The 14,567-nt window shown below is 31.0% G+C and overlaps 1 protein-coding gene across 3 annotated transcripts in view; it reads left to right on the top strand.

Moving 5' to 3' along the window:
• Nucleotides 1-10,089, top strand: part of LOC145328518 (uncharacterized) — a 61,942-nt gene extending 51,853 nt beyond the window's left edge. For 2 of the 3 annotated variants that reach the window (XM_080172229.1, XM_080172228.1), the window contains exons 31-33: nucleotides 7,616-8,017; nucleotides 8,773-8,856; nucleotides 9,064-10,089. In XM_080172229.1, the coding sequence (XP_080028355.1) occupies nucleotides 7,616-8,017; nucleotides 8,773-8,856; nucleotides 9,064-9,095 (518 nt within the window). In that variant the 3' untranslated portion in view covers nucleotides 9,096-10,089. The remainder of the gene's footprint in view (nucleotides 1-7,615; nucleotides 8,018-8,772; nucleotides 8,857-9,063) is intronic. The other variant, XM_080172230.1, reaches the window with a different exon arrangement.
• The last annotated feature ends 4,478 nt before the right edge of the window (nucleotides 10,090-14,567 follow it).

Genomic DNA, 14,567 nt, shown 5'->3' with positions numbered 1-14,567 from the left:
GCAGATCTAGATCCTCTGATAACAACAAATTGTTGCCTACCTCTAAGGTATTCACATGAAAACATTTCATGTACTCAGTCAAGTCTAGTACATTAATATTATACAGTAGAACTTAATTGTTTACAGTGTCAAAAGCCTTTGAAAGATAAATGACAACTGGCACTGTTCTAAAAAGTGGTTTCTTATTGTTTAGGCTATTGTTGATTAAGGTTTTAATACTCTGTAAGGCAGTGGTAGTGAACCTGCCTGTGTGAAAGCCATAATGTTGGTCTGCAAGTTTAACAGCATCATTCAGGTAGGGACGAATCATGCAGGCAGGAAAAAGAAGTGTGACAGGGCAGTAGCTGGAACCCTGATTGTCAGGTTTCCCTGGTTTCAGTAATGAAATAATTTTACCAGTCCTCCATATGCTTGGTATCTAGAAGTGATTTACTTGTCAATACTATAATGAAAACATTGTACAAAATCATTGCTGATTCTAATTTGTTTAAACTTCTTTGGTGGAACCTCAGAGGATCCTTTTATCACATCCAGGATCTATGTTTTACCTACAAATCTTAGAATAGTAAATTGAGGTTATGAATCTTTTTATAGATGTCATCTATTATACTTTTTTTGCATAAATTTAGAATACCTAAGCTGGAAATGTGAGAATATTGTGATTTTTTTGGGGAAAAACTATGAAAATTTGGGTAAAAAAGTAATTTTTAAAAAAATCCACAAAAATGATCAGCTGTTTTTTTAAATTTCAATTTCGAGACTTTAATAAAAAATCTTATTCTGTACAACTGTACTGTACAACTTTTACTTAGGAAAAAAAAAGTTATTGAGACAGGATAGAGCTCCCATACATGTATTAACTAATTAGAATTAGGCTATGCTAGATGAATCATTGAAATCCGAAAAAGAGGCAGTTAGACAGATGTATAGACAAGGGGAGGGACAGACAGTCAAAAGGACAGACAGACAAAGGGCTATTCTCTAAAAACAGTTTTGCTGCTATATGAATCATTAAAACCCATCAGAAAAAAAAGAAATTTACATTAGTTTCTTTATTTTGATACTCAACGCCCCCCCCCCCCCCCCCAATCAAAAGGGTTTATTATTTTTTAAAACCAATAAGTGACTTCTCAGCATAATCAAATTGAATATACTTTTTATTTCATCAATTTATCTCAAATAGAACTTAAGTTATAATCATTTTATTGTCAACATGCAATATGCTTTGAGTAAAACTCAACCAAATTGTCAGTAAAAACGTCATATTTATGCATATTTAAACAGTAAATAAATTTTAAAATTGTATTTTATTGTAATGATTAACTTAAGGAGGTTGTTTTAATTATCAATAACCTAAAAAAACTAATTTGGTTAAAAAAGTCCAAGTAATGATTAATCCATCTATCTATCTATGTATCTATCTTTCTATGTATCTATATTTCTATCTACCGTTCTAACTATCTATCTAAATATCTATCTCATTACTATATCCAGTTTTCTACAAATCCGCAGAAAGCTTTTTATAATATGATGACAGAAATAACTATCATGTGTTTAAGAATTAGTCGAAGCTTTCTGCTTCATAGGAAGGATGTAAAGACAAACGGACAAAACAACTTTACAAATCCAATACAAATCAAATGACCATCAGAGCATTTCCAACAAACTGACGTACTGAGTAGAGTAGAGAGTAGATGCTCATCGATTAAGAAATTTTTAATCAAACAAATTGGTTATCTATCTAGAATAGCAGCTAAGTAATTTAAAATTTCCAAAAATAAATCAAATGACTCTCAGAGCTAAATATTATAAACTGGAGCTCATCGGTATAGGGCATTCTCATGAAATTTTTAGGCTCTTTAACTTGAATAGCAGCCGAGAAATTTATGTTCCCCCCAGTTTTATACAGATACAGACGGATGGACATAAATATATAAAGGGTGTTAAAATAACAATCGCTTTACTTTTTTCAATATAAATCCTATAGTTTTGGTCAAAAACCAATAAAAAGGATGACAACATCCATAAAATCTAAGCTCTGAAATGGAAGGACAAACACACTTTAACACTTGAAGAGTGTCAGAACTGAATAAACTGAATTAATACAAATGTCTATACAAAATTGTAAGTATATTTGTTGCAAAATTGATTAAATACATTATACTGTTTAAGAACATACTGACGTTTTTAGGACTTGATTATAAAGATGTTTCGCTTATAACATATACCTTGTTGTAATAGGAATCAGTATTAAAAAAATAGGTGAAAAGGATGATTTTAACATTCAAAAAATTAGTTGTGAAAAAAATTTAAAAATCAGCTTGTTTTAGATTGACGTCCGGACTTTCTGGTAACGTTTATAGAGTTGCTGCGCTTTCTAATCGTACCTAACTGTTATATGAATCAGCTTGCAAAGTTAAAAATCAATAGGAAAATTCTATCCTGTTTAAATTAACGAAAACAGCTAACTGTTACAGACGGACGGACAGACAAACCGACCCTTAATATAGAAAAGCTTCGCTTTTAAGTAACACAATTCATGCTATTGCTCAAGCAATAACAATGAGTTAATCAACATTGAATTTTGAATCTACTCACCTCTCCAGAGTACTAAAGCTCGAGATTTAGCCCTTGTGAAGAAAAAAAAAAAGAAAGAACCACCATACACTGAGACATGACAGCTCTGCCTAGTTCTTGATGTTTGACAGGCCTTTCTTTTTTTTGCCAAATTGGCTAGGATTGTGTTAGAAACCTGGTTAAGGTGTCTATAGAAAGGTCTTCTCATGCCACATATAAAAATTACGCATTATGGGGTAAGTGCAAGAACTGTATAAGTAGAGTGTAAATGTATTAGCATAAACAAAATTGGAAGAAAAATTGCTTAAATACAGGATAATGCTTAAGGACATACTTACATTTTTAGGACTTGATTATAGAGATGCTTCGATTATAACAATGTATTTTGTTGTCCTAGGAATCAGTATTCTAAAAACCAGATGAATAGGATAAATAAATCACAAGAAATATTGTAGTCAAAAAATTAAAAATAAATGTACGTACAGACATTCTGATAACGATTATACAGTTGCTGTGCTTTCTGAATCATACCTAACTATATCATCATCGTAATCATCATGCAAAGTTTAAAAACAATAAGCCAATTTTATCCTGTCCAAATTAATGAAAAGAGCTAACGGTTACGATTGGGAGTAAGGACGGACGGACCTAACCTAATTATTGAAAAGTTTCGCTTTTAAAAATTAATTATCTGAATGTTTTAAATGGAAGTACGGACTTTCAAGTAACAATTATAGAGTTGCTACGTATCTTGTATCGTACCTTACTATCATAGGAATCATCATGCAAAGTTTGAAAACGGTAGGACAATGTCTAAATGAACAAAAAGAGCTAACTGATCCGGACGTACAGAAGGACGGACCGACCCTAATTATAGAAAACTTCGATTTAAAAATCTATTAGGATGGTGGTATATAAAGTCTAATGCCTAGACTATTTTAAACAACTATTAACTTTTGTACCATGAAACATTGTCAAAGCAAAAATTTTGATAAATAGGGAATGTATGTCCTAACATCTGGATCATTATTTTAGGCCTGTTTGAAAATGGTTAGGACCCATATGATTTGGTATTAGGTTAAGTAAAACTATTAATAAAACTATTTCTTGTGCAGTAATGTCCGGTTATGATTTTTTAAGTTCAATAAAAACATTTTTTGTATATACTTCATATGAACATACTGCTTTAAAATTTTGTTGTTTTAAAGGGACTCTTAACTATAAAGATTTGAAATTGAAACTGCCCAGTGCCGACCTTACTATGCACATATTATTACTTGGCTTTTACATCAGATTTTCGTGTTCTCTAATAAAATGAAACTTGCAGCGAGCTAATAATAACGATTACCCCCTTTCCACCCCCCCCCCTGACCCAATCCACTCCCTTCCTACCTCCAACCCAATATATCTTTTTATAAATAATATTCCTTTATTTTTCAGGGTGACTTTAAATAGGTCACAGAAACTTATTCTGGGGTTTATGAGGTTAAGACATTCCTCCTCCCATCACAAAAGTCTATCCATCTTTCTAACTATCTGTCTGTTTATCTTTTAACACTTTAATTGTCCTCTATCTCTCTATTTGTCTATCGACATGGCTGTCTTTTTAGTAGCGAAGCTACTCTATAATTCACAATGTCCGTCCGTCCGTCTGTCCGTCCGTCCGTCTGTCCGTAATTAATGAATTGGGGGAAACGTGATTTTCTCGGCTCCTATAAAAGATAGAGAGCTGAAATTTTTTGACAACATTCCCATCATTAAGGAGCACAATTAACTATAAAACATCAATGGCGTTCGGACTGCTTTATAGCAGGTTTTAGGCTATTTTTTATATTTTCCAAATTTTCCCCATATCTTTGGTGTTTATGGTCCGATTTTCAAAATTTTTTCAGTTAAAGATATCAAAATTAAATTTCCCGTCATTTGAAGAAAACAACAATGACGGTCAGACTGCCTTTTTGCAGGTTTTTGGCTATTTTTATATTTTTCACATTTTTCTCCATATCTTTGGTGTTTATGGTCCGATTTTCGAAATTTTTTCAGTTAAAGATATCAAAATTAAATTTCCTGTCGTTTGAAGAAAACAACAATGACAGTCAGACTGCCTTTTTGCAGGTTTTTGGCTATTTTTATATTTTTCACATTTTTACCCATATCTTTGGTGTTTATGGTTCAATTTTCATAAATTTTTCAGTTAAAGATATTAAAACTAAATTTCTGGCGTTTTATGAAAAGAAACAATGGCGGCCAAACTGCCTTTTAGCAGGTTTTTGGCTATTTTTATATGTTGATATATTTCCCCATATCTTTGGAATTTTTGGTCCAATTTTAAAACTTTTTTGCATTAACAGTTTCAAAATATTTTTTCCCATTGTTATGTGCATCTAGTATGTAATTTACTTTAACCATCTTCATCATACAAAATAAAACAAGGTTTCATGCTTATTTTCTCCAATAAATCTATTATTGATTTTAAATCTACTTCTACGTATTCCCATCCACAATTTTTGTGCTTCGCTACTTATGGATGTTGTCATCCTTGTTTATATTTTATTTTTTTTAAATCTAGCTATTTCAGATTTTAAAAATATCTATATTTCTAGGACTATGAAAATATGTGTTGAAAGTAATATAATTAATTGGTTAAACTTAACAAGGGAAAATTTGTTGACAAAAAAGGTGTCAGATATCTCCCACCCACTTAGCTATTGAAAGTTCTTTTTCTGTAAAAACAAGGATGACAATATCCATAATCGTACCTACAGTAATCACCATGTAAAGTTTGAAATCGATAGGACAATTCTAACATGCCTAAATTAACGAAAAAAGCTATCCGTTCCAGACGTACGTACGGACCGACCCTAATTGTAGAAAAGCTTTGCTTTTAAAAGGGGAGTACTTAAAAGTTGAAAGGGGACGGAGGGTTATAATAGTTATTTCTTTCATCGTATTATAAACTGCTTTCCGCGGATATAGAATGTACAATTATTAGATTAAAACCAGTTTTTTTAGCTCCGAAGTGCCGAAGGCACGGGCTAAAAAATGGTTTTAATCTTATGATTGTACATTTCTATATTCGTAGAAAGCGGTTTATAATACAATGCTAGACATAGTTTTTTCGTATTGATGAGAACCGGTTCCTGTCCACCGGATTCGAATGAATACGAGAAATAAGTTTTAAACATTTCTTGGACCTTAAGGGATAATATATTGGAGGATGTGTTTATAAACAACATTCTCAATAACGATAATAGTTATTTCTTGCATCGTAGTATAAACGGCTTTCCGCGGATACAGAATGTTTAATCTTATGATTGTTGCATTTTTGTATTCGTAGAAAGCTGGATATAATACGATGCTAGACATAGTTTTTTCGTATGGATGAGAACCGGTTCCTATCCACCGGATTTGAATGAATACGAGAATAGTTATTTCTCGTATCGTATTATGAACGGCTTTCCGCGGATATAGAATGTACAATTATAAGATTAAAACTAGTTTTTTTAGCCCCGTGGTGCCGAAGGCACCGGCTATCTATCTATCTATCTATCTATCTATCTAAATTTGTATTGATCCTTCCTCCAAATAGCTTAAACCTACCCTGGAACTCCATATAACTTCCCTGAAAATTTTGTTATGATCAGTCCAGCCGTTAATAAATTCTTAGTTGACATACATACACACATACATGCATAACAATAAATTGATAAATAGGACACGTTGTGTGAATAGAAAAAAATATGTTATTTTAAAAAGCTAGTGTCGCATCCACCTATTAAAATAGCATAAAACCTATGATTTACCTTTAAAACCACCCTGAAATTTTTTTATTAATCGTTCCAGCGGTAGAACAAACGAACATAAACACTTGTAGAGTGTAAGAACTGAATTATCAGAATAGAGATGTATAAAAGTCAATACAAAATTGTAAGTAAATACTGCAAAATACTGGATAAAGTCTAAGGACATACTTATTACTTACATTTTTAGGACTTGATTATAGAGATGCTCCGCTTATGATTTTGTACTTTGTTGTCCTAGGAATCAGTATTCCAAAACATCAGATCAATTAGATAATTTTATCATATGAAATTTGTTGTTAAAACAGTTTTAAAAATCAACATGTTTAAAATGGACGTACGGACATTTTGGTTACGATTATAGAATTGCTACGCTTTCTAAATACCTAATTACTACAGGTATTACCATACAAAGTTCGAAATTGATAGGACAGTTCTAACATGCTATCGATCTATTCCATATCTAGTGCAGGTAGAGCATTCTTAAAATGCTCTTTATGCATAAACATAAAAAGTTTTAACTTTACATTATTGGGTAATATAGTAATTTATCACATCGTATTATCGACAGTTATGCTGATAATAAGGTTTTTTAAAAGAATAATTCCAGTTTTGTTGGCCCCAAGAGATTTTTATGATTTAGATTTTATTATAAAAATTTTAGTCCTCTTGCTCTAACAGGATATGATAAAATAGGGGGGATGGGCGTTGAACGCCCCCTCCTCTCCCCCAAATCTATTAAGGAGCGGCAAGGTGCCCGACTGTTGAGTCTATATTAGCAAAAAGAATATAAGGACAGACGGACCGAACCTAATTGTAGAAAAGTTGATTTTCAATTTGGAAAGTTTGGTGATTTTATGCCTTAAAAAATATTTCTTTCATAAAAAAAATGTAAGCGTTAATAGATAGATATCCTGCAGCCGAATTACATATATTTTCAGTTTTTATCAAGGGGTTAATTTTGGAAGGAAAAAAGGGTTTTAGTATCCTCAATTTTTTTTATAGGAGTTTATTTTTAGTAAAAAGGGGTTCAAAAGTGTCAACATATATTTTCACTTTTTTTCGGCTTTGAAAGTGTTTTTCACAGCCGGCTGCGAAATAATATATATATACATAACTAAAGAAAACGCGTTAGGCAAAATGAAAAAAAGTATTTTTCTTTGGATGAAATATCACTTCTTGATCAAGACTATAGACAGAATTACTTTACATTACAATCCTTTGACCATTTGATTTAGGAATCAATGATAAGAACAACAACAAGAATGAAGATGCTATTGAAGTAGCTAGAGCTACTCTCAATGAAGATGTTATTGAAGTAGCTATGACTACTCTCAAAGAAGATGCTATTGAAGTAGCTAGAGCTACTCTGAATGAAGATGCTATTAAAGTAGTCAATGCTACTATGAATGAAGATGCTTTAAGTATAGCAAGTGTTACAATGTATGAAGATGCTTTAAGTATAGCTAGTGTGACACTTAATGATGAAATTGACTTAGAGGAAGAGGAGTTCTCGTGTAGGACAGATCAGGAGCTGTCATCTGTGACCCTGCGGGGGGAGGGTACTCTGTCCTCCATGTCATCTGTGACCTTGCGGGGGGAGGGTACTCTGTCCTCCATGTCAGAGAGGACTATTGTGGGTTAGTATCTACAGGATGATTCAAATATGATTTTTTTTGTATGCTGTAAAAAGGATTCCTTCATAAAGTTTGTATTCTTACCAGATAAACTCTTTAGAAATAAATTTTCCTATAAGCACCAACTTAAGCACCCTTATTACTATTTAGGAAAAATAAGGGTTGGGTGAGGTAATGTGTGGTCTAGTGTTACTTTAGGGGATTTCTCAATCTTTTTTGTATTGAATACTTTCTTAGCTAAATTTTACAGTGTACTTCTCGTATACAAAGTAGTTTAGTCAAATCTAGATTTTTTCTTCTCGATGTAAATTTTGTTGTAGTAGAAGCATGCAAAAATCTTGTTAACTAGACTTTAAATCACCTGAAGATGGTAACTTTAAAATAATATGAAAATTACATTATATATATACATATTAATTAATAGACAGAAAACTTTTTGACAGGACAAAAATGAACAAAAACACATTTTATAATACTTATTAATACTTTGTCATTACTTGTTTTAAATTTGAATTTATAACATTAACAAAACCCATCTATAATTAACATTTTATCTGTGTTATTTTATGTGCATGTCCTAGCTTCCCTATCCACCTTGGACGTCTCTGATGCATAGGAATGGAAAATTGTAAAAAGTATATTGGAATGATTGATGAGTTTTAAATTAAGAATGTTAGAAAAACTTGAACTTGAATATGCCAATCTAGAGAATTCAAAAGAATGTTTCTCTTTTAATTTTTGAAAGTTTCTGTTTCTAGGATCTCCAGATTTGAGTGAGGCTCTTATGGAGGAGTCCTCTACCAGAACTCTTCAAGCTGACAATCTTTCTCTAGCATCTCAATGTAAGATATTTTTATATTAGTGAAGCTGCCCTTTAACTAGGTCTTATTCATTTTAATTTTAAATTGACAAAGACACAGGAAATTAAATATGTTAGAAAGGTTTTATTATTGAATTAAAATTTTAGCTTTTTAAAATATTTACTACCTACCTAATTTACTTTAATAGTTCTCAGTATTTAGGTAACTAACAATTATCTTTATTTTCAGCAACTTTGATGGCAGATGTTGATTTAGATTAACAAAACTATAATATGATTAAAAAGTGATACTCAAGACTATACAAAAAAAAATATTAGAACTATGTGAACAAACAAGTTATAAGTTATAATGTGACTGCCATAAATGCATACATTCTTGTCCAACAGTGTTTATATTGTGTATAGAATCCCTATTTTAAGAGATTTTGTGAAAGACATAAGTTTTGTAATATAAATGTACCTTTTATATTGAAGCTTGTAAGATAGAGACATTGTATAATTCAAATGTTTGTGATTTTTTTTATTAAAATAATTTTATGATTTAAAAATATTTGCTCTTTTATCCCCTAATTTGCAAAAAGATTTATAAAACTAAATTAGAATTAATATAGAAACATGTGCCTAGTCAAAAATGTGATATCTATGTATGAAAAATATTTTTTTTCTTCACCATATGTATTATGTAACCTTACTTTAGAAATAATAAGCTACCCTTATCTTAACAATAGATTTCTAATCAAACCCAAATTTCAATTTAACACTATTTTTAATCATTTTTTAATGAAAATATCTATAAATCATACCAAGTATGTTCAGTTCATAATGATTTCTTAAATGATAAATTTGCCCTTTAAATGCATAACTTAAATTGAGCATAATGTTACCTTTTTTTATACTAGAAATTTAATCATGTTTTAGAAAAATCAAGTTTTAAATTATCTAAAATATTTGCTCAAACTCCTCAAAACCAACCCGTAGAACTTATAAATAACTTGTTATTAAAGTTTAATAACCATTATTAGATAAATCATAAAACAATAAGATTTTTTATTACTCACATTTTTTCTTCTACTCTTCAGGCAGCTAAAAAATTACAACATATTTGCCTTGAAAAATCTTAATCTTATTAATGAACTTTAGGTAAAATTAAGTGAGTTCAAAATTTGTGTACCATTGTCATCTGTTTTATTTGTCAGTTGAATGTGTAAAATATTCCATACCTGTCCCTTATTTAGTAATAAATACATTTCAGAAATTTTAGTCTTAATTAAGAGGATGTCTAAGCTTTATTTTTTTTTACCTAGAGGTAAAAATTTACATGTTGTTGGAATTATTATCCCGCATAAATATTTTGTTTGGATCATGGATCGTATTTTCAAAGTAGCTTTTAATGTAGGTTATGTTAGGTTAGGTAAATGTTAATGATTGCCCTGCAGGGTAGGAAATTCGCCCAGTAGGGTTAGAGCTCCACGCAGGGGCTAGAAATAGGTGAAAGGCTACTGTAAAAATGCGACTAAATTCGCTACTTAGTATTCTTTCCATGGTCTAAAAATTGTTCTACCTCAGTGTCAAAAATTTTCATGGGGGTGGGATTATTACACCGCATTTTAGGTTATAAAACATCTCAAATTTACTTGATTTATCAAAAACAAGGGCTTTGAACCATAGTGTAAAGACCAAACATTTTTTTTTGAATGGCACAACATCCATCAAAGCAAAGCTCAGAACACCCGACTGACAATAGAGTACTTACAATAAATGCATGACAGCGTTTTCAATAATATACAATAAGAATTTTTAAGTATAACGACATTTATGGCTTTAGATTGAACAAGTAACTTTAATAATTAAATATATCTATGGTTTAGCAAATATTCAAAAAAAAAAGAGACAAATTAGAAGATAATTAAACAGTTGACCATTAAGTAAAAAAAAAGAAATGAAAAAAAGAATGTTTAAGTCCAAAATTAAAATCAAATATACCCCCCTCTCCCCCACTATAGTTATTGGGTGGCATGATGTAAAATCTATTTTAGCCTTTCTCCACGGACTGTCAAAAGTACCTAGGACAGACAGACATTATTTAAAAAGTTGCTGCACTACTAAAAAAAACAAAAGAAAGGATGAGTTTCAACCTGTTGATAAATGAATTGTTTTGTGTATCTTTAGAAACATAGCATCACTATAATTACAATCTTTCCTTGGACCAAAACAAAATTATCAATGTGCTATTATAATATCAAGCTAGTAACCTCTCTACCCCAAGCATCTAGGGGCTCTATATTCGAAGGGATATGGAAGGAAAGAAAAATAGGTTAAACCATACACAGGCTTATTTATAAAAATAAAATAGCCTAAAACCATCGCAGGGCCTATAAGAAGCTTTTCACTAAAGGAAAACCATATCGGTTCAGTGATGAGCAAGATCCTTCGCTTAGTACTTTATGTTATAGGATGACTTTAATCGCATCTTATTATAGTCAGCTTTCCTAGGATAGTAAAAAGAAAAATTGGGGCCATAGACACAGACAAAACTGGTACTAATTTTATAATTTTATTTTAATATTCGTAGATAGTTGTCTATAATACGATGCCCCCTCAGAATATAGTTAAGAAACCATTTTTTAAAACTAACAGAGAATTTTGCATGGCTGTATATTCTAGTTTAATGTTGTTCTTGTTTAGTTTTAAGTATGGGAAATATACAATATGGCAATGATACATTGATACTTTTTTTTACAAATACACTCTGAAATAATGAATATTTTCTTATTAGTTTTGTGTAAATGGATATATTATTTACATGGTTTTTATGACAGGGAAAAAGTGTCAATTTAGGTTGCTAACATGGAAATCATTTATTGGTCAGTTCGTTCGCCTAGAAAGAAGGTAGAGGTTAACTGGGTGGAAGGGGTATTGTTTCTTTAGCCCACTGCGAGTTTCACTTTCACATAAAAATCTTGTGTAACATCCAAGTAATATATCCATTTTTTATAAACAAATCTTTTTAAACAAATAATCTTGAGTAGATATCAAATATTGTTTTTTTTATGAGGGATAGATTAGTAGTTTGAAATAAAAGCATGGGCTTAATGATAACCGATTCAGGCTATGCCTAATCCCTGAAGGGCACCTAACTCTGTGTATCTAATAACTAAGATACCCAAACATTGCGGGGCTACCCAGTTTCCAATATAACCTAACCTAACCTGACCTAAAGTAATAAACAAAAAAGCCTGAAAAACTACCCACTATCATTTTCAATTTATTTCAAAATAGGGATGAGGGGGGGGTTGTTGTTGTTAATTTGTGCTCAAGATTATACTTAGTGTGATAAATAAAATCCTGAAATTTCTTTCTTTAACCCTAGCATTTTTAATATAAAACTTAGAAATATGTGATAATAATGAAACAGCCTTATGTATTAAATAACCTATAAGATAATATTCTTTTAAAAAGTAAAACTTTTCTATAATTACGGTCTGTATGTCCGTCCGTGCATAACCGATATCTTTATCATTAATTTATACCTTTTATAATTTTCTGTTTAATTTTAAATTTCCTATAATATTGTGGTATCCGCCTAGGTTAAATGGCAGACACCCGAGTTCAAATGACTACGGCAGTGCGAACAGACGTGGACACATATATTATAGAGAAGCTACGCTTCTCTAGCAATCACTAAGTAACAAACAGAGTCTATTCAGATGTTCCTTTATTCAGGGTCTAAGGTTTACTAAAGTTATATACAACAAACAATAAATACACAGATTGGAATAAGTAATCATAAACAGAATCAATATAAATACATATACAATAATCAGTTTGGGCAATAATGATCCCCCATCCCTGGAAAGGGTGGGGGGAATTAACAATACAGCTTAACCATAATAAGGCTGTCAAAATCTATCAAGGCTGACCCCTTCCCCAGGACTCGGGGGAGGGCCCTCGGCCCTTCTCCGAACCAAGGTCAGGGTTGCCATAGACATGGCTCACGGCTGCCGAATACCACAATATAACAGTTCAAATTAGAAACAGTAGCAACTCTATAATCGTTACTACAAAGTCCGTACTTATACACATTTAAACTAAACTCATTTTCAAATGAAGTTAAATTCCAACTTATACTTTCTGTGATAGTAATTTATCGCCAATATTAAATTGAAAAATTATAAGATTACAACTAGTTTTGTTAGTCCTGATAGTCTAACAAAACTGGTATTAATTGTATGTTTTTTTTTACTTTATTATTCTTGGAAAATTGTCTGTAATACGCTGCTATAAATGATTTTTCAGAAGGGATGAAAACTGGTACTTATCCAGCGGACATTAATCGGTTTTGACTCCATATTTGAAAAATTATTTATCGACACTGAGCTTTTATACGTGATTTTTCAGTATGGCTTAGAAACGTTTCTAATCCAGCGGAAATTAATCGGTTTCTGAGCCATTCTGGAAAACACTTCCTAACACTGTCTTTTTATATCCAAAATTTCCTTGCTTGCTATTTCTCCGCCTGCATTTTAAAATTTGTATATAATAATTTATGTGTTAATGTTATTTTTAAAGATAATAATGAACAAGACAAGAAACCAGTGGGCAAAACAAGGGCTCGTCTTTGTCCTAGTGAATCTTTGCCAAAAAAAAACAATTACCCCTTGTAAAGGATGTTTTGAATAGATATCTCTTTATAATTGAATGCAAAAAAATAGCACAAAATGTAAAAAAAAATTAAAACCAGCTGATCTAGTTGGTTGTACTGTACATCTAAAACTAAATCAACTTCGCTGACATGTGGATCAGGTGACAGTTGTAACAAAAGTGAAATGTATTTGGTGGCAGAAATTCTAACAATATGGAAAATAGCTGGGCTATTTATGTTTGAAAACAAGTATGACAATATCATTAAAAGCGAAGCTCTAAAACGGCAGAACAAATGAACATTAAAATTTGTTGTGTCTGGACTGAATAACCAGAATATAAATGTTTAAGTCTAGACAAAATTAAAAGTCAATTTGTTGTAAAATTTATAAATATAAGCATGTAAAAAAATGGACTTAAAGTGACTGGAAAAAATTTCCAACTTATTTGGAGTTTCAAAATTTTGTTATCAATTTAAAAACTGTAAATGACTATGCAGAAAGAAATATTAAACTAATTCAGGCAGGAATATAAGTAACATTATAACAAATATGAATTAGGAACAATTGGACCTTTTATTTATGTTTTTGTACCGAACATTTTTTTTTGAATGGCACAACATCCATCAAAGCAAAGCTCAGAACACCCGACTGACAATAGAGTACTTACAATAAATGCATGACAGCGTTTTCAATAATATACAATAAGAATTTTTAAGTATAACGACATTTATGGCTTTAGATTGAACAAGTAACTTTAATAATTAAATATATCTATGGTTTAGCAAATATTCAAAAAAAAAGAGACAAATTAGAAGATAATTAAACAGTTGACCATTAAGTAAAAAAAAAGAAATGAAAAAAAGAATGTTTAAGTCCAAAATTAAAATCAAATATACCCCCCTCTCCCCCACTATAGTTATTGGGTGGCATGATGTAAAATCTATTTTAGCCTTTCTCCACGGACTGTCAAAAGTACCTAGGACAGACAGACATTATTTAAAAAGTTGCTGCACTACAAAAAAAAACAAAAGAAAGGATGAGTTTCAACCTGTTGATAAATGAATTGTTTTGTGTATCTTTAGAAACATAG

Source organism: Acartia tonsa, chromosome 9, assembly GCF_053477335.1.
Source record: "Acartia tonsa isolate MP-2025a chromosome 9, ASM5347733v1, whole genome shotgun sequence".
In the NCBI taxonomy this organism is placed as follows: Eukaryota; Metazoa; Arthropoda; class Copepoda; order Calanoida; family Acartiidae; genus Acartia; species Acartia tonsa.
The sequence above is the reverse complement of the archived record's forward strand: the minus strand, read 5'-3'. Positions and strand labels throughout refer to the sequence as shown.